Below are 16,478 nucleotides of genomic sequence, written 5' to 3'. Positions count from 1 at the left end.
GATCTTTCTATTGTCTGTATTTTCATAAAAGCTGTGGTAGATATCTTTTGTGACCATTGTGTTGGCACTTTTTTGAATGCGTGTAAGAACGTTTGTTCTTGGGCTACCCTTAAAACAAAAACGTGTATGGATTTAGGCTTTGTACCAAAAACGTTTCTATTGCAGATTGTTTTAGTCACTTGTCAGTAAAACAAACAATGGCTTAAAACTTAAAAGGAGTTTACACTTCAAAAAAGAGACACTTTCATATTTTCAAATACATTTTCATGAAAAATTAGTATAAAAAAAGATACCAATATTATAAAAATCTACAGTTTCTTATAGTGTTTCGTGTGACTGAATATGTCACCAGGGTAAAAGAAGAACACCGACGCAAAAATACATAAGAGTATTGTTATGAGGTTTCGAACGGGCTTTTCAGAAAGCCCAAGTTTCTTTTAAAATATAAAGCCCAATGGACTCCTCGGAGAGCTGAAACCCTAGAGAATTAAAGAAATATATATATAAACTCTTTCGTCTGCTCGGAGAAGCAGTTCTCCTCCGCCACACCAATACCAAATCCTCGCGAAAATGGTGTCTCTGAAGATCCAGAAGCGGCTCGCCGCGTCGGTGATGAAGTGCGGGAAGGGCAAAGTTTGGCTCGATCCGAATGAATCTCAAGACATCTCCATGGCCAACTCTCGTATGTTTCTTTCATTTTCATTCTTATCCTCTCTCGTATTCAATTTGGAATCTACAAATGTAAAGCTATTAGTGGTTGATGTTACTTGGTTAGGTGGTTTATGTATCATGCTATGTAGATTAATGATTAATAGCTCTGATAATATAAGAGTTTTGAAAATGTCTAGGTCAAAACATCAGGAAGCTTGTGAAGGACGGTTTCATCATCAGGAAACCAACCAAGATCCACTCTCGCTCCAGAGCACGTCGTATGAAGATTGCCAAGATGAAGGGTCGTCACTCTGGATACGGTAAGCATCCCCTTCTTGTTTTTGTTTGAATTGAAAATATGATTATTTTGTAATGATGATGACATTTTGTATTTGTAAAAGGTAAGAGGAAGGGTACTCGTGAAGCTAGGTTGCCGACCAAGGTGCTGTGGATGCGTAGGATGCGTGTGCTAAGGCGTCTCCTGAAGAAGTACAGAGAGTCGAAGAAGATTGACAAGCACATGTACCATGACATGTACATGCGTGTCAAGGGTAACGTGTTCAAGAACAAGCGTGTCTTGATGGAGAGCATCCACAAGTCCAAGGCCGAGAAGGCAAGAGAGAAGACTTTGTCTGATCAGTTTGAGGCTAAGAGGGCTAAGAACAAGGCTAGCCGAGAGAGGAAACATGCTAGGAGAGAGGAGCGTCTTGCTAAGGTATAAAATATTTCTTTTGAGTTTGATTATGGATCTTTGAATGTGGGTTTGTGGTGTAGGGTCCTGGAGGAGATGTTGCCCCTGCAACTGCACCACCAGCTGCTGCTGCTGCTACTACTACTGCTCAAACTGCAGAGTATGTCTGATCTCCTTGGTGATATCAAATTGAGTTTTTGTTTCGCAAGGTATTAATTCAGGGGTCTTTGGTTTTTCAGGGTGCCTAAGAAGAAGTCCAAGAAGTGAAGAGGAGATAGTTAATCAAGCTATATAGATCATTTCACTTGACTTGAGAAGTTTTTGAATGTTTTATGAAGTTGGTTTTGTTGAAATACTTTCTTTGCCCGAAAAACATAAGTTATGTCCGTTAATTGGTTATGCTTTTCACATTTTAAGCTTCTCAGTGTTCACTTATTTGTTATGCTTCCACCCCTTAGTTGCATCAATATTTGTAAAATTTAAACTTACCATCACTTAAGTGTTAACCGATGAGTGGACTCTAACATAGTTGCACAATTAAACAAAAGAATTTTGAAAGGAGGCATATTCTGGATATTAGATATGACGGATCAAGGTCGGCTAGTGAGACAGGTGGGGGTTAAGCTTCATGTGGCCGTGATTCTCATTGGTAGTGAGTGCCATGTGAAACAAGCAAACGTTTTTGACGCTATAGACCCCCTTTAACATGAGAAGATTAAAGCTTTTATAGAAACTGGGTTCTTTGTTATTTAGAAACAGCTGAACTGCAGTGAAAAAATTAGATTTTCAGGTTCATGTTAGATCAAAATTATTAAACGCCCACCGTGGGGTTCGAACCCACGACCACAAGGTTAAGAGCCTTGCGCTCTACCAACTGAGCTAGACGGGCTTGATGAATGTCTAACACTTGTTCCTACTTTCGCGGTTTAAAGCACAGTGTGAGCTTAACTTCCAATGGTTGGAACAGGAAGTGTGAAGGCAAGTGCTTTGAAAGGACAGAGCTGTACAACTAAGATTCTTGAGCAGACAACACTGAAAACGCATTGGCTTATATATTACGAGACTAAACCTACATTAATGTCTGAGAAACAGATAAAACAGAACTGAACAAAGTTACAACAATGCCAATGACTTGCCTTTGCCATTACAGGCTTCACATCTTTATTTTGCTTTTATTTTGTTTTAAATCTCAGAAGAAGTCGCATCCATCATCATCAAACATGGCTGATGACAACAGTCCCTGTACAAACTCACACTTCTTTGCCTTCTCCAGTTGTTCAGTATCCGATAAAGCTGTCGAAGATGCCCTGTCTTTTACGGTAGAGGAATCCTCAATCAAAGCCTTGTCTTCTACACTTGAATCAACCTGCACAGTCTTGGTTGGCTTTGGCAATGGAGGACTGTTGAGGAAAGATACGAACTGATCGGCAGCAACGGTTTTAAAAGTATGCGTAGATGGCGGCATGTCATCGTGGAAAGATTGAAGATATTTATCTGATGAGTATGGATCGTCCATGTAAGATGTCTGCTTCTGCTCACTGTAAAGTTTCTGTCAAGGAAACTCTCTAATAAATTGCATTCACTTCTTTATAGACTCGAGAAAATTGGTTAGAAGTGACGTTTGTGAAATGAAAAAAAGGATATCTTCAAGACATCTCTGTGATATGTGGTTATATGATCCACCATGTGCATCTTCACCCTTTTGCTACAAACCGGGCATACCTACAAATCACAAACCACCATGTATGTAAAAAGCCAAACAAATGTTCCATCACTCAATATTCATTTCCTGAAATCGTTAACCTGATCAAAGCTTCTAACGGTGAGTTTTGTCAACTCAAAGAGTAGAGTCCAAGATCAAGTACTATGTTTCTCATTTCGAAACCATTTCACAATTTCTAAAGCATCAATCTAAACACTGTTACCCAATTAGAAGAATTTAAGGGCAAGGGCCATGGTTCCTCTCAATCCTACTCACTAGACTAGAGCAAGTAAGTGAACCTTTCAATCAATACCTAAACTACTTCAATGTCTAATAGTAATATTAGTAAATAATATGGAGAGAGAGAGGAGGTGAGTTTGACATACCCCATGGGTAGCTTCAAGCTGATGCTCCTCGTCGATATGGTGACACAGCTCGACTAAATCATAATCATCGGAGCAAAACGGACATTGGTAGTCCACTTCAACATCATCATCATCATCATCATCATCATCATCATCATCATCATAATCTTCATCAAATTCTCCCGAATCTCGATAAGAACCTGATGAAATTCGAGAAAGAAAAGAAAAAAAGTCTTTTTTGTCATCTAAATTAAACGTAAAGCTTCAATCTTTCTTAACACAAAAAATATAAATTAGAAACCCAATTCAGACCCATCAACCCTAAAAATGAAAATTTTAGAAATTAAAAAGGGAATTTGGGATAATAACCAGATTGATACTTAGCAGCTGTCGTTGCTGATCGATAGCTTCTCGAAGAACCAGAAGAGGAGACAGCCCACATATCGTCTTCCATCTCTTGGATTCAGACAACGCTTTTGAAATTAGGTAACTAATTAGAGCTCCTCGTGTGGTTAACTAGCACATGTCTGCTTCGTACTCTTGTTGCGAGACATTTTTATAAACGGAGCGAGACTTAGTGGCCAAGAATACGCGGATTTTCTAAATTACCAAGCTACCCTTACACAGAAGAAGAACACAATCTCAAGTCTCAACAACCGACCCAGACTTTTCAACCTCGTTGGTAGACAAGGGGGGTGTTTGTGTCTTTTTCTCTTATAAAATACGGTTATTTACTGCATTGCCCCCCCCCCCCCAAGTAAATAATGGCCTACTTTGATAAAACTTTTAAATGGGCTTTCTTAAAAGCCCATTAGTGAAGGAAATTTGATTATTCTTCCCGTCGCGTCGATTGGAAAAATCCCGGAAGCATTTGGTGCCCCGTCGAGATTCGACGATCGTGTTTTGTTTCCCTTTTTACTTTAACTCTCTTCACTCTTCTTCCTTCATTCTCCTCATTTTTTTCTGATGGGAAGCCATAGCAACGCGGAGAAAGATGAATCCGCCACCGAGACGGATGCTACAACACGGCGGGGATCTCTCTCTGTTACAGAGTCCAACACCGATTGCGACGCAGACGTCTTGCCTCCTCCTCCTCCTCTTGCTAACGTGAGTCAATTCGAAGAAGGAGAGAAAGTTTTAGCCAACCACAAAGGTCGTTTCTACGAAGCCAAGGTAATGTTATTTTTGTCTAAAATTGGAATGTTGTTTGTGCTTTTGTGTTTAAAATTTGATCTTTGTTTTATGTTTTCAGGTTCTTGAAATTGCATTTAAAGACAATGAATGGAACTATTATGTGCATTACATTGTAAGTTTAGATTTTATTTTGTTTTGCGTAACCACGAATCTCTGTAAAAGCATAAACAAATAAAACACGTTTATTGTTAATGCTGCCGTTATTATATTTTTGCCGTTTTCAATATGTAATCTTTTGTATTTTCTTTGGTTTTTACAGGGTTGGAACAAAAGGTTAGTAGACCATCCGACAGTACTGTCACTTACTGCCGGCTTTTTATTGTCTGAATAATCTTTCTGTACATTGCATCATCGGTCTGAAAATCATTCTGCTGCTAAATCAAAACGTTTGCCAAGATTACAAGTTTTTTTGTTTCTAATGCATTGATAATTTCATGGTTTGATTATTGTTGTATATCTTTGTAATGATTAGTTATTTGTATGGACAGTTGGGACGAATGGATAGGTCATGATTGTGTGTTGAAACACACCGAGGAGAATATGAAGGAACAGGGTATTAAGCAAGGGGTCAAGAGTGCTATGGCTTGGAGAGTGTCCAAGGTGAAACCTAGATGCCCTAATGGTCAGTGTTCTGGGTCTTTTATTAGAGGCTTTGTTGCATGCTTTATAGATCATATGCTAGATATTATCATCATTCTCTTGTTAATATATTTTGCAGTTGCTAGAGGAAGAAAGCGGAAGCAAGATTCTGTTGATACACTAGTCTCTCCAATGGTGTGGATTTTCCTTTCATTTTTCTCTATATTCCAAGTTTCTTTCTATTGTTTTCTGATCAGTTTTTGCCTGATTGTTTTTGTTGTTTGCTGGATACAGGAGGAGAATTTGGTTGCTACAGACAACCTTTTAACTTTCAATATCCCGTCAGCGTTGAGGAAGCAACTCATCGACGATTATGAATTCGTTACTCAGATGCAAAAGGTAGCTCTCTATTCATTAGGTCCATATATCAAGGAATTTATCAGTGACATTTTTTGTAACATTTATGTGAGCAGCTTGTGGAACTTCCTCGCTCGCCTAATGTGGATGATATCTTGAAGAAGTACACTGACAGCAAAATGAAGAAAGATGGCAGGTAAGCGCTTTGTTAATGTCATTTTCAACAGTTAAAGAGTTATTTCAGTACTTTCTTTTGGTGAGGTTATGTAGGGTAAGCAATTCAGTAGAGGAGATTCTGAAAGGTTTGCGTTGCTACTTTGACAATGCTTTGCCGGTGATGTTACTTTACAACAATGAGCGGAAGCAGTATGAGGAAAACATATCTGAGGGTGTATCTCCCTCAACTGTGTACGGAGCAGAACATTTGTTACGACTCTTTGGTAAGGCCATCTTCTTTGTAATCAGTATGCTGAATGTTGCCCTTTATGTGTGGTTAAGTTCTCATGAAACCTGTGGGAATACACACCACAGATAAGACCTTTTATGCTTAATGATTGAGTTTTGCAGTGAAATTGCCGGAGTTGCTGATCCGTGTGAAAATGGCAGAAGAGACTTTGAAGGAATTGCAGGACGAGTTTGTTGATATCCTAAGGTTTGTTTTCTCTTCTCCTTTCTTAATTTAGGCATTTTTTCCTGTTCTGCACATTACAAATATTAAATAAAAATCTTTTTTTTAATCTTAAAAAACTAATTGATCATAGGTTCTTGAGGAATAACCAGAGTTCGTTATTTGTATCAACATACAAAGCGGTTGAAGAAATGGAGAAGCAAGAAAATGGAGGATCTCGTTTCTAAATGATGAAGGGTGTCATTGTAGTAAGTATATGCAGTGAACATTGCCTCTGTTGTTTAGTGTGTAATGTAACGAGAGAGCTTGTCCTAAGTTTCTACGTATAGATTCGGTCTGTATTATTAAAATGATGAACATTGCTAATTATCGTCTCCTGCATTCTCCTGTTCTCCCTTAATTATAAGGGTTTCTGTTGTTTGTGGTGCAAGGCATGAAAGGGCTTTCTCGGCTTCATGTTTGTTGTAAACAGATCTTATGAAATACTCGTTTTATGGTTTAAATATCATTCTTTCTGTTGCATGATTTTTATTTACAGATTAACGATTACGAAACATATTTAAACATGAAAGTTAAGAAAAAAATAATTAAATTATGGAATAAAGAAAACATAGCCAACTGTTTTTCAAACAACTAATATTTATTTATTTCTCTAACATAAAAATATATTTAGTCGCCAAGTACACTAAAAACCAACGTCAATGGGACAAAAGTCAGAGCAATTGAACTGAGTTTACCGCGCTAATAGGTCATGGACGTCAATGGGAACGTTTGTACAAGTCATAAGGTTCCCACAATGAGTCCAAAGGACACGGATGCTTCGCATCAATCCTAGACCATGGCTTGCCACTACCAGACCAATGAAGCAAACTCACCGGACCCTCATGCATATCACGGCAACTACCTTTAACCTTATCCCCACCGAGTCCATGCTGATTCCACCGATGCGAAATCGGAGCAACATGACCAGCGAACACGAGTAGATACGCGGGAAGAGAGCCCAGCTCGTAAATCCTCTCCGCCTTCTGAATCTCCATCCACTTCTCGATCGTCTCCGTGTACCCGAACCGTCTCCATTTCTTCAAATCCATCACCATCACTCCCGTGTTGAAGTAGCAAGGCTTCCTCCCTTTGAACGTCTCGTTAAACCTCTCGTCGAACCAGAACGCTCCGTTGAAGTAGCTCGTGAAGTTCGCGTGGCAATACTCCGGAGCCCCGATCGTGCTCGGGCCTAGACCCGTTTTCCATAGATTCAGGATATCGTCGATGACGACGATATCCGAGTCTAGGTATATGATCCGGTCCACGCAAGGCTCGAGCAGCTCTCCGAGGTAGTTCCTCGCGTAGTTCAACGGCTGCTCGAGCGCTTGCCTCACGGAGGAGGATATCAAAGACTGCACCCTCTCAGGGGCAAAATAGTAAATCTTGAAATTGAGCCTCGGGAACGTTGATCTGATCACGGATTCGAGGCTTGTTTCCGAGACGAGGAAGTGGAAGAAGATGCTCTCCGGGCAAGCCGAGTGTTGGAGGACGGAGTTCACGGCGGCGATCGAGCCGCGAAGGTACACGAAGTCGAGAGTGATTGCCACGTGGACGTAAGAAGGGTTGCAGACGCCGGGATCACCGCCGGAGAATCTGCATTCGTCGGCGTTACGGAGTATCGGAGACTCTCTGTACGAGAAGTTGCGGACGGAGTGATCAGAGGCTGATGGTGATGGTCTGAAGTAGGCGTCGAGGTGGGAAGATCGGATTGCCGCCGCCGGAGAAAAGGACTGGAGTGACGGAGAGAGGAGGATCACCGCTAAAGCAGCGGAGAAGAAGCCGGAGAATTCTGTAATCCAAAGCATCGTATGTAAAAACACTTGAGAATGCTACTTCTCTGTGTGTAGTGTAGCTCAAGCTCTGTGTCTGTTTAAGGAAGAAGACGACCAGAGGAGGAAGACAATGTTGTATACTATAGTTAATTGTTCTTTATATAAGTATTTCATTAACCATTTCATTAATGATGTTTTTATTTATGGACTTACTTATATCTAAAGTCAAATCTTCTATTTATATCTCAAATTAACATTTAATTGTGATGTTTTGATTTGTTAGATAAGAATAGCTTAGTCATATGAAATCTAAGAGAGGCAGTGAGATATATTCTAATTTCTGATAATTGAAAATGATATATGTTATATTATTCAGAATATCATAAATGGTTTCATTATTTTAATTATAATGTTTAATTAGTGGCTTATAGTTAAGAGATATTACTGGTTTCATATATTACATAAAATTATCATATAAAATATTTAGTATTTTAATTTAAGTGCTATTATAAAATCTAAAGAGATATATAAAAAGAAGTGAAAGACAATGTTTTAATTTATGATGGTGAAATAGTGATTTAAATATTAAATGTGGGTAGTTTAGTGCAGTTATTAACAAGTTGACTTGTGAAATTAAGATTCTAGTAAAAGAGGAAAAGTGAACTGTTCTTGCATGTTTTCAAGAAGAACACTAGAGGAAGATGACTTTTACATTCGATTTCTTTGTATAATGTTAATGAGAGTCATGCTGATATCCTTTGCTGATATCCTTTGTATCTGTAACTATGAGACTCTGTGTTTGTAGGATCCTTTGATTCCTTGGTCGTATATAATATTCTCTTAGTGTTAAAAGAAGAAGATATACCTTGTGAATTCGTAGTATATTTTATACTCTCTCCGTTTCATATTAAGTGTCGTTTTAGAAAAAAATTTTGTTACAAAATAAGTGTCGTTTTCGATTTTCAATGCAAAATTTATTAATTTTATGCAAAATTTATTTTTCTATTGGTTGAAATATGGTTAGATGTAAGGTAATAGTGTTTTTTTATAGGAAATGTACAAAATTAATTGTTTTCTTAATCCGTGTGCCGAAACCTAAAACGACACTTATAATGAAACAGAGGGAGTATTACACTCTAATAAGATTTTGAATAATAGAGAGTTAGGTCACTGGTGTTGGGAACTGAGATTAACATATAATGACGTTGAAGGTTTAAACCTATGATATCTTTTTGAATAATAGAGAGTTAGGTCAGTGGTGTTGGAAATTGAGATTAATATATAGTGACGTTGAAGGTTTAAACCTTTGATTATCAATTAAATTGCTAAACCTTGGAAATGAGCTCCCGCCAAATGAGTAAATTGGACTGACCAGATAGTACCTTAAAATAATGTCATAGTTGCGATACTGTTTCTTGCCATGCTTAATTAGACTTAGAATTATGTAGCTTGACAAACGAATAATCTATAGAACTATGTTTCAACGCCCTCTTCTTCAGCCCAACGCGATTCGAGGATTTTGGCTGCTTTCTCGTAAATCTCAGTATTATCGTGACTCTGAAGATTCTCGTTCTTCTCCAAACCTTCAGCTTCGTCAATCATTTGTGCGGTACGTAGTTTTAATTATCTCCACGTCTACAAAAGAAATGGCGCGAAGTTTATTAATAGTTTAAATTCTGACCTACCTATCTTTTAACTTTATGATTAAACAGGCTTTTACGATGCCTAGTGTCAAAACCAACCCATTCAAACGTTTATGTTACTTTTGTGAAGCGGATGAATGATGACTTATCCCTTTTTGCAAGTTTGAAAGAGATGAATCGTTACTCAGAGTTTCCTCAACTTTGCAGGTTTAGTGAAAAACATTTGTCATTTATATATAATCAAGGAAACTCAGGAATGCCAGAGCCACAGAGGTGAACTACAAAGCACTGCCTTCCAGTGAGAGATTAGATCTTGTCTTTACTACGGATATATATATATATATATATATATATATATACCATTTATAAAAATTGTGCCTCGGTCGAACCTACAGCCACAGGTTGTGCTTTTCATTCCTTCATGAAAAACACACAACAAAATCTATGAGAGGACACGATTGCGTGGAAAGTAAAACAATCGAGACAGCCGTAAGACATTATTCAACGGCAGCGAAACTAAGTCTTAAGCTTATTGTTATAGAAGTCTCTTTATTATTTGTAGTTGTACAATAATTACTCTATCCGTTTCACAATGTAAGTATTTTAGACTAAAAGCACTAATATTAAAAAAGTTGGTACTTTAAAAATTTTTTTTTATTAATTAGTTCAACCAATTATATAAAAAAAATATTATTTGATTAGTTACATTATATCCAATAAATGTAAAAATTATCTAGATATTTGAAAACTATTTACATTTTGAAACAAAAAAAATTTCCTTAAACTACTTACAATAAGAAATTATGTACGTAGTTAAATCTCTATTATACTTGTACAATTATTAATCAAACCTAATCATTAAAAATTGATTGTTAATTACGGCTTGAACTTAATAATTAAGTATCGGCAAAAATTACTGACCAGATCATATAAGATTAGGTTTCTAAGCTTTCTTCGATGTATCACTATCAGTCTCACATCTACTCATAAAACAACTTTAAAGGACCGACCACGATTCTTCTTTACTATACTTGTTTTGTCACGAGGTTCATTGCGTTATTAATCGCCCACTTTCTAATATTTAATAACTGAATTGTAACTTTTGACTGATTTGAAAACGGTGATAATCCTGTATTAATAGAATAATATTTGGGAACTAAAGTCACGTGGTCATCTGGAAACATACTATAATACTACAATGTTTGCAATTGTGTAGAGTTATATATGTCTCCTAAAATATGGCTACGCGTCAAGATAACACTTGCCAATTAGTAAAAGTCAATCGTGAAATCACAATAACAAGTTTTGAGAAGAAAAACGTTTTAATTGTTCATTGGAGGAATGGATAAATGATACTAGTGAATAGTGAATAACTGAATATGAACCGATAGAAAATGATTTTATAGTCTTCATTTTAAAAACCAAACAAAGAAAATACACTTTAAGACAATTAAGAAACGAACAAAACGGCTAAACAGCTCAGATCTTGCCCGCGTACAGCCCTGAGAGGTCCCACTTGAAATCCATTCTTATGAAATAAGTTTTTGTTGTCCATAAATTTTTTATTTTATTGAATATTTATGTGTAAATCTCCATCTTTCCGCGTCAAAAACTGCAAAAAAGAGCTGCTTTCCTTTTGTATAAATACACACCTAAGTGTTCACAATTTCTCCCATCAACACAACAATCACCTGAAAAACCAAAGCAACGATAAAGATCAAAGGGCTTACAGCTTCCATCACAACAAAGAAGTCTTCATGGGGGAAACAAAAAAGAAAAGCAGATCAATCACAACACAAAGAGCTTGGAGTCTTGTAAGAATGGCTCTTCTATGGGGAAGAAAAGGTGGCATCTTCAAGAAGTGGCACATGTTCGAGCTACGTAACTTGTTCTCCAAGCATCTCAAAGCCCTAGCTCATCATTCTAACAGCTTTGATAACGGCCGTTATCTCGGTGAGAAACAGCTCTCTTTCGACGACACCCCGGTCTTTAACGTTAAGATGCATCGTCCTGCTTCCATGAGGTTCCTCTTGCCTTGCATTGCTCCTCCCGTTGACTTTGATTATGACTTTGAATTGGACGGTCAAGATGATACCGAATATGTTAGATCCTTCGGCTACGACAATGGTTCGTGCAATGCGAAATGTGATCGTGCGTCTCCTGATGATCATCAGGAAGAAGAAGAAGAGTTAGGGGTAGATGCAAGAGCAGATGAGTTTATTGCTAATTTCTATGAGCAGATGAAGTTGCAGAGGCAAATCTCTTGTTTGAAATACAAAGAACACAATGAAGTCGTATGATGATGATTAACAAAAGGGTTTTCACTTTATTCACTATATATATAGATGTTTCTTTTCTTAATTCTCCTTTTTGTGTTTTCTTTTCAATTTTTTTTTGTGAAATACGTTACATGCAAGATAACGAGATACAATTTCACAGATTGTTAATTCATTGTTGATATCAATATATATGAGACCTACAAAGTTTCTATCAATTAATTTATATTTTCTTGGCCTATATACACAAAATAACGTTTGGTTGTTATTCATAGCAAGAGATCCTTATTCGTTATCCTGTGAACATTCACTCGGGTAAAATGAATGTAAATTTCATTTTCATTTCCAGTTGGTGATGATATTTTTTTTTCTACAGTTTTGAGTTGAAAAGCTACACCACTGACTAGCTTCAGAAGGTTTAATCCAATAAAAAACCAAAGCTTACTGACGAGAAAGAAGGATCAATCGAGTGATGTTATCTTCTCCTCTTTTACATCAAAAGCTCTACGAGCTTGCTTTAGCACTCCTTGGTTGCCAAGAGTTCCCCTACAACGGTTAAGTTTTTAAAAATCATACATTAAACCAAATCAAAGAACACAGTTATACATAAAAGTTAGAACACAAAACCATAGCCGGGCCTAATTAAGGGTTTCATTTGAGTAATTTACCTTGCGGATTAACTACAAGAACTCAACAACTAGTAGGCTTCCTCGCTTTGAGTCGTTAATCTGTTAAGCCTTAGCGTCTTTAACAGTTAAGAAAATATATCTGCGAGTTGAAAGCCATTCCAATATACATACATATATTGACCATTCCATAATATAGTTTATATATTGAAGATGATACGTTGAGCATAATTAGGATAACATTCCAATTTATATACATAGACCATTCCACAATATAGTTTAACACGGGACCTTAAACATAGAAAGAATTCAAATGTTCACCGGGTGGCTACCCTAGGCACTTTAAGTTATCAACGATCAAGTCAGTTATGTAAAAGTCAATACATTGTGCTCATGCTAAAAAAACAAAACTGGCTACTTTTCAAACACAGTTATAACTGCGTTATGGTGTTCTTAATATAAAAGATAGATCCCCACAAAGCTATATATTATCAACATATATATATACATTTGAAATGTATCATGATAATCTGAAGGGGGAACAAAAGAAACAAGAAAATAAAAGACTCTTAACAGTTTCGTTGCGTGCAAGTACTTTGGATTTCATTTTGGACAATACCTCACGAAGAAGCAACAAGACATGCAGAAACACACAACAACAGTAAAAGACAAATCGCATCGAGCATTCTGATCCCGCTACGTATGCAATTGGATAGAACCCAAAATCTTGGAACACGTCACACTGTTTGTCCACCTATATCCATTTACACACTACTCTGACTCTGACGTGGCGGTCTTCCACTTTGTCACGGTGGTCCCACGTGGATATTGTAGGAAACTTCCATTTTAAAACTTTATTAACTTGAAATATTTTTCTATAAAAGTTAAATTCTGTCCAATACAAAATTTACTAAGGTGTTGAAACTTGAAACTAACCAACTACAGTATTTCCAAGCAAATAAAGTTAGATATGGAATGAAAGACTATAAAATTATTTCCCTTTGATAATAATTATTTTTGAATTTCTTTTTATCAAGTCGGCAAATAGTCTGACCCAACTCGACTACCCCTTCGCTTGATGGGCCCTATGTGGGGTAAAACGTGTTGGGCGGATAGATAACTCACGCGTATTACACGTCTGTATGTTTAAGCTAAACGACACAGTTTTAACAATTCTCCGAGAAACTCTTCATTTTTTTTATTTTTTTTTCATATTAAATTATCGCAAAAAAGGTAGTCAAAAAAAAAAATCTCAAAAGGAAAAGCAAATAAAGTCGTCTTTTTCTAATTTAAAGAGAAACGAAAATTTAGAAATGAAAAGATCTCTCTCACACAGAAGTTTCCTCTCTTGGTAGATCTGATCGGCTGATAAACAATTCTTTCTTCTCCCCCTTCTAAATTTTCTCATTTCTAATTCTTTCTGTGGAATAGATTTTACATTCCAATTTTCTTTTCAAAGATTGTTAATAATTTCAACTGTGAATAAAGAATCGGTCCCAAAGGAACAGAAAAAAATTAAAAGCTTTTCTTTTTTATTAAGGAGGAAAAAAAAAAACAAAGATGGATAGTTTGTGTCTGAATACAAGCTTACACGGGGTAATTCCAGCGATTAAAGCGGTTGGAAGCGGCGTAAGCGGTTGTGGCGGAGGAGTTGTTGAAGTTAGAGCAACCGCAGCGGCGCCATCGCGAAAAAGAAGAACTTTCGGATTCTCTTTCAAGCTCCCATTGACGCCGTTTTGGTCTCGCGGTGGTGGAATTGCGTCGAGGAGACGTAGCAGCGGGTTCGCTTTGGACGACGCCGTTTTGGTGGATTCTGGCGATTCGAGAACGCCAATCGCGGAGGAGACGGAGACGGAGAGGAGAAATGGGAGCTGGGTTTTGAAGATATTGGATGTGCAATCTCTGTGGAGAGACGGAGAGGTACAAGAAGATGAAGAGGATGAAGATGAAGATGAAGATGAAGAGGAACTAAACGACGTCGTATCACCTGAAGAAGATGGTGGATGCGATGTAAGTTACGAAGAAAACAGATTTAAGCTGGACAGAGACTCCTTGTCTAAATTGCTGAAGAGGGTTTCATTACCCGAATCGAAACTCTATGCTCAAATGTCATATCTGGGAAACTTGGCTTATTCCATTTCTAAAATAAAGGTTCCGACTTTGAACTCTTTCTGTTTCATTGGTTATGTTTCTACATTGTTTTTGTGTTAATATCGTCTCTTGTCTTGAATTCGCTTCAGCCTGCGAATCTCTCCAAGTATTACGGCCTAAAGTTCGTAACTTCATCAGCTGAGAAAACAGAGTTAGCCTTAAAAGCTGAAGTTTCAGATGAGACCAAACCAAAGGTGGAAGAAGAAGAAGAAGTTGAAGCCAACAAAGGTCGCAAGATTAGTGCTTCTGCCGCGTATGAGATGGTTGCATCAGCTGCCTCTTACCTCCACTCTCGCACCAACAGCATTCTTCCTTTCACTTCCTCATCCAAAACCGAAAATTCATCATCAGAGGTTCCTTCTTGTTTAACCGACTCTGTTACTTCCGTTGTTGCTGCTGAGGAAGACGTCAAACAAGCAGTTGCAGACGATTTGAAATCCACCATCTCATCTCCTTGCGATTGGTTTATATGCGATGATGATCAAACTCTCACCAGATTCGTTGTCATTCAAGTAAGAAAACGAAAAAAATCTCAAAACTCTGTTTTTACTCTGTTTTTTCTGGACAAACTCTGTTTTGTTGGGACAAACTCTGTTTTTTTTTTGGACAAACTCTGTTTTGTTTTCTAGATTTCATTAATGTTATGAACTTTGCGTGTAGGGATCTGAGTCTCTAGCTTCGTGGCAAGCGAACCTACTCTTCGAGCCAATCGAATTCGAGGAGCTCGGTGTGATCGTCCACAGAGGAATATACGAAGCAGCTAAAGGAATGTACGAACAAATGCTACCTGAAGTCAAGGCCCACTTAAAAGCCCATAAAAACAGAGCTAACTTCCGTTTCACCGGACACTCACTAGGCGGAAGCTTATCCTTACTGCTAAACCTCATGTTACTCGTCCGAGGCGAAGTACCCGCTTCTTCTCTACTCCCTGTTATAACATTCGGCGCTCCTTTCGTACTATGCGGAGGCGATAATCTTCTCAAAAAGCTAGGCTTGCCTAAAAGCCATGTCCAAGCTGTAACAATGCACCGTGACATCGTCCCTAGAGCCTTCTCTTGTAACTACCCTTACCACGTGGCGGAGCTTCTCAAGGCTGTTAACGGCAACTTCCGTAGCCATCCTTGTCTCAACAAGCGGAGTGTGTTGTATTCTCCCATGGGAGAGCTTCTCATCCTTCAGCCTGATGAGTCCTTCTCTCCAGGACACGAGCTTCTTCCTCCTGGAAACGGTTTATATCTTCTAACCGATGAAGATACAGAGGAGGAACGTGCGGCGCAGACGTTGTTCTTGAACACGCCGCATCCACTCGACATTCTTGGCGACAGGGCGGCGTACGGGTCGAGCGGGACGATACAGAGGGACCACGACATGAACTCTTACCTTAAAGCGGTTAGGAGTGTGATAAGGAAAGAAGTGAGTCAGATAAGGAGGGAGAAGAGGGAGCATCGCAGGAGTCTCTGGTGGCCTGTACTGGTGACTAGGGAAAGCAGCGGGAGATCAGGGAGACAAATCAACGGAGGTCAGGATTTCTCGGGGATGATGAAGACAGGGAGAAAGTCGTTGCAGAGGTTTAGCCGCCTTGTGGCGTCTCAGCATATGCCTTTGATCGTTGTTCTGTTGGTTCCGGTTAAATTGATGTTCCTTGGAGCTTTCAACGTCTTTAGTTTCCGTTGAAAATGGTTTGTTTGTTTTTTTTGGGCGGGTTAAAGTCGTTGTTGGCTTGTACCGGTTTAGACCGGGTTCTGGTAATGACCAGGTTTAGATCATTCTTTATTCATGTGTATTTTGTTTGTTTGGGGGG

General features: G+C 38.2%; 6 protein-coding genes and 1 non-coding gene across 7 annotated transcripts; 4 read left to right on the top strand and 3 right to left on the bottom strand.

The window, feature by feature from the left end:
- Window positions 1-430: 430 nt before the first annotated feature.
- LOC106369297 (60S ribosomal protein L19-1) lies at window positions 431-1,777 on the top strand. The gene is made up of 5 exons (XM_013809432.3): window positions 431-682; window positions 849-971; window positions 1,053-1,366; window positions 1,426-1,502; window positions 1,582-1,777. The coding sequence occupies exons 1-5, from the start codon at window positions 571-573 to the stop codon at window positions 1,607-1,609; spliced, it is 654 nt and encodes a 217-aa protein (XP_013664886.2). The 5' UTR covers window positions 431-570; the 3' UTR covers window positions 1,610-1,777.
- Window positions 1,778-2,158: 381 nt separating this feature from the next.
- On the bottom strand, window positions 2,159-2,231 carry TRNAK-CUU. Its single transcript has one exon. It is a non-coding gene; the product is annotated as a tRNA-Lys (tRNA).
- Window positions 2,232-2,375: 144 nt separating this feature from the next.
- LOC106369298 (protein DEHYDRATION-INDUCED 19 homolog 2) lies at window positions 2,376-4,001 on the bottom strand. The gene is made up of 4 exons (XM_048765861.1): window positions 3,779-4,001; window positions 3,431-3,609; window positions 2,987-3,064; window positions 2,376-2,882 (listed from the first exon to the last, which is right to left on the bottom strand). Exons 1-4 carry the CDS (start codon window positions 3,861-3,863, stop codon window positions 2,532-2,534), a joined length of 693 nt encoding a protein of 230 aa, XP_048621818.1. The 5' UTR covers window positions 3,864-4,001; the 3' UTR covers window positions 2,376-2,531.
- A 253-nt stretch (window positions 4,002-4,254) lies between these two features.
- LOC106411824 (protein MRG2) lies at window positions 4,255-6,692 on the top strand. Its single transcript, XM_013852657.3, has 10 exons — window positions 4,255-4,582; window positions 4,662-4,715; window positions 4,863-4,876; window positions 5,092-5,225; window positions 5,322-5,377; window positions 5,477-5,581; window positions 5,656-5,735; window positions 5,810-5,979; window positions 6,107-6,191; window positions 6,301-6,692. The coding sequence occupies exons 1-10, from the start codon at window positions 4,376-4,378 to the stop codon at window positions 6,392-6,394; spliced, it is 999 nt and encodes a 332-aa protein (XP_013708111.2). The 5' UTR covers window positions 4,255-4,375; the 3' UTR covers window positions 6,395-6,692.
- Window positions 6,693-6,925: 233 nt separating this feature from the next.
- On the bottom strand, window positions 6,926-8,616 carry LOC125591498 (probable galacturonosyltransferase-like 5). The gene has a single exon (XM_048765860.1). The coding sequence runs from the start codon at window positions 8,012-8,014 to the stop codon at window positions 6,926-6,928; it is 1,089 nt and encodes a 362-aa protein (XP_048621817.1). The 5' UTR covers window positions 8,015-8,616.
- Window positions 8,617-11,163: 2,547 nt separating this feature from the next.
- On the top strand, window positions 11,164-12,118 carry BNAC08G46030D. The gene has a single exon (XM_013854967.3). The coding sequence runs from the start codon at window positions 11,205-11,207 to the stop codon at window positions 11,922-11,924; it is 720 nt and encodes a 239-aa protein (XP_013710421.2). The 5' UTR covers window positions 11,164-11,204; the 3' UTR covers window positions 11,925-12,118.
- A 1,654-nt stretch (window positions 12,119-13,772) lies between these two features.
- BNAC08G46040D (phospholipase A1 PLIP2, chloroplastic) lies at window positions 13,773-16,460 on the top strand. Its single transcript, XM_013856290.3, has 3 exons — window positions 13,773-14,677; window positions 14,767-15,189; window positions 15,338-16,460. Exons 1-3 carry the CDS (start codon window positions 14,087-14,089, stop codon window positions 16,349-16,351), a joined length of 2,028 nt encoding a protein of 675 aa, XP_013711744.2. The 5' UTR covers window positions 13,773-14,086; the 3' UTR covers window positions 16,352-16,460.
- Window positions 16,461-16,478: the final 18 nt, after the last annotated feature.

The sequence above is a fragment of the Brassica napus genome, chromosome C8 (genome assembly GCF_020379485.1).
Source record: "Brassica napus cultivar Da-Ae chromosome C8, Da-Ae, whole genome shotgun sequence".
NCBI lineage: Eukaryota > Viridiplantae > Streptophyta > Magnoliopsida > Brassicales > Brassicaceae > Brassica > Brassica napus.
The sequence above is the reverse complement of the archived record's forward strand: the minus strand, read 5'-3'. Positions and strand labels throughout refer to the sequence as shown.